Source organism: Phalaenopsis equestris, unplaced genomic scaffold, assembly GCF_001263595.1.
Source record: "Phalaenopsis equestris unplaced genomic scaffold, ASM126359v1 Scaffold000054, whole genome shotgun sequence".
Lineage (NCBI taxonomy): Eukaryota > Viridiplantae > Streptophyta > Magnoliopsida > Asparagales > Orchidaceae > Phalaenopsis > Phalaenopsis equestris.
In genome coordinates, this window is record NW_018164496.1 from 3,034,436 (window position 1) to 3,037,820 (window position 3,385).

Consider the following 3,385-nt stretch of genomic DNA (forward strand, 5'->3'; position numbering starts at 1 on the left):
TGAAATCGAAAATAAATCTGAATTTATCAGATTTGATAAATCCTACTTAACATAAATCAAAGTTACAGACGAACACAGTAAAACTTAACAAACACAAAGGAACTGAACTGCCCTGGGGGACTTAAATCTGACCATTTGCATAGGTTAAGCCATCCCTTGGACCAGCATCCTCACCAACGTGAACTTCAGACATAGTATTATCAACGAGCACCTGTTTGAGGAATATTATTAGTGTCTAATCATTGATTTGAAAGCATGCGAAAAACATAAATATATATTTGTGTAATCTTGTAGCAGGCAAATATTGCATCTCGAAAAAAATATGGAGGATATTCTGATCATAATTTTGAAATTATAAGCTTTGAATTCAGATTTGCTAGAGATGACAGAAAAATAATAGTTAATAATTCATGTATTGAACTCATTTTAAAGCAAATTTCAGTAATTGTGAACCTATTCTAATCATGTTTTGGTACATTTTTTTGTTCTATTGACCTTGGCTTTCAAAATCATATTCCGGTCCAATCCACAAGTATGATCTTTCACTTGGCATGCGCTCTTAATCGTATATGTTATTAACAACATCAAAGTCTAAATTTGAGCGCTAAATGAGGTGTCAATGTTTCATAAAAGTTGTTCAATTTTTAAGCACGTTCTTTTTAGTTCAAACATTTTTCTTTTTGTATTTCTTTCACATTCATTATTAATATTTCATTGATGCCACTTCTTCTCTTATCAACCATCATAATTTATTTTCCACAATCATATATTTCTCAATAATGCAGCCACATCACACAAGTTGCCATTATTTTGGTGTAATTTCTATTATTATCAATGAAATCTATTTTGCTTTAAGAAAAAAAAAATCATAGAACTTTAACTTAAAATTTGATTCAGCAATAGAATTCTAATTTCATTGTGGGGTTTGCGATAGGCAATAAATAACTAATGTAAATTTTGTCAAAAAATTAATATATGAATCATTTAAATCCTCGTGTAAATACTAGAGTGTTTCCTGGAAGCGTCGTACTGTATAACCTGAATAAAGTGAAAATTGTGTAAGGGCCACTACATCGACGTCCCACATTACAAACAGATGCGGGTAAAAAAGTTAGTCTATAAAACTAATATTATGATAGAGTCGTGAAATATAAGTACAATCACAGGTAAACTAATTTAATTAGTTGATATTAAGATTAATAAAAAGATAAATATCTTATGTATTCAAAAAATTAAATGGGTTGGAGAAAATGCCAAGTAGATTGGTAACCTAGGTTTTAAACTGTAGTATTCAGAGACCTCTTGAATAAAAAACTTTTATTGAAGGAGATTTAAACGGACATGTTGGTAGAATGATGGAAGATCTTATAAGTATTCAGTGGTCACGGTTTTGGAGTGATTAAAGAAGAAGGTAGAATGATATTAGATTTTACTTTAAAGTATGATTTTATTATTGTTGATATTTTATTTAAAAAAAAGAGACAACATTATTATATATAAGAATGGATCTAATAAAACACAAATTAATTATTTTCTTATGAGAAAAAGAGAATGTTGAGAATGTAAATATTGTAAGCTTATTTCAAGTGAAAATTAAATTACTCCACATCAATTATTAGTTCTGAATTTTAAGATGAGTTGTAAAATAAATAATACTATGAAAACATTGTCCTAGAATTAGATGGGGCACCTCAAATATATAAATAAAAATATTTCTAAGAGTAAACTTCAAGATTTCAAGATTTAGAATGTTTATGAAGAAGCTGAATCTATATGAGATAAAGTAACGAGTACTATTAAACAAGTGAAAATAGGTGCTTTGAGAATCAAAAAGAAAAATTTTTTTATAAATAAAAGTAGTTGATGGTGGGATAAAAATGTGCAAGAAATGATAAAAAATATAAAAAGTGTTGTAAAAATTGATTTAAATGTAAAAGGTTAGAGAACTGAAAAAAATACAAAGTGGCTCATAAGGAGTTGAAGAGGACAATTTGTAATGTTACAAATTTTATTTTTCGTATTTTTTATAATATTTATGTAAATTAAATATAAAAGAAAAGTACAAATTCAATTAAGAAAATTATATTAAAGATAAAAATAAAAAAATATACATTTCTTAGAGAAAGATATTCAATATAGGTAGGTGAAATATTTTTATAAATATTTCAATGAAGTTTCCAAAAATATCATCGACCTTAAAGATCTTAATATCATCAATAATAACAATTTTTTTTATTTTTATGATCACATTAGTAAAAAAAATTTGATGAGACTTTAAAAGAAAACTAATGGTGAAAAATCAATATGACTTGATGATATCCCACTTGATGTGTGAAAATATTTAGGAGATATGAAACTTTCTTAGCTTACTAAACTCTTCAATACTATTTTAAAAACTTAAAATGCCTCAAGAATGGAGGAATAGTGTTTTGGTTAGCATTTTTAAGAATAAAGAGGATGCACAAGAGTGTATAAATTTAAAATTATAGGAGAGGATAATTAAACATAGGTTAAGCGTGATATAGCAATTTCTCATAACCAGTTTGGATTTATCCCGGGCAAGTCAAGTGTGGACGTTATACATTTATTCAAAGGCTTAACGGAGAAGTACAGAGACAATAAGGAGGATCTACATATGATTTTTATTGATCTAGAAAATGCTTATGATAAGGTTCCAAGAGAAGTGCTTTGGAAAGTTCTAGAGAAAAAAATATTGATAAGACTTACATTCAAGTCATTAAAGAATGTATACTAGAGTTGTTACTCATGTTTGAATAAGAGGATTGATTAAGTATTATTCTATTTCAGTTGAATTACGTCAGAAATTGACTTTAAGCCCATATATTTTTGCTTTAGTTATGGAAAAACTTCAATTATAAAGGTCCACGCTAGAGTCTAAAGGTCTTCATTTGAGCAGATCTAAAGTTGAATATATAGAATGTAATTTTAGTGGCAGTAGTTCTAGTGATAGAGTAATTAGGGTGATCAAATCATTAAAAGGTGCAAACATTTTAGATATATCGGGTCCATTGTTCAAAGTGATTGTGATATAGATGAGATTTTATTAGTAGAATTCAAGGTTGTCAACTGATGAGACTTTAGAGATCCCTATATCTGATCCAACATTCTGTGTGATTAAAAAGTGTCACTTAGACTTAAAAGGAAGATTTTATAAGATGGTGGTGTGACCTGCAACCCTATATGATGCAGAATGGTGGCCTTTAAAAGAGAAGCATAAAACAAAGTTAAGTGTTACTGAGATGGGAATGCTTTTGTGGATGAATGACTTGACACTAAAGACAAAATGTGTTATTTTAAATAATTTTCATGAAAAGATAAAAGATAAAAATTTGTGTTATAAAAATTATTTTAAATGTAAAAACTT

General features: G+C 27.7%; 1 protein-coding gene across 1 annotated transcript in view; it reads right to left on the minus strand.

The window, feature by feature from the left end:
* Window positions 1-3,385, minus strand: part of LOC110019361 (U1 small nuclear ribonucleoprotein 70 kDa) — a 29,954-nt gene continuing 26,569 nt past the window's right edge. The window contains exon 9 of the mRNA XM_020717003.1: window positions 1-211. Within this exon, the coding sequence (XP_020572662.1) occupies window positions 122-211 (90 nt within the window). The 3' untranslated portion in view covers window positions 1-121. The remainder of the gene's footprint in view (window positions 212-3,385) is intronic.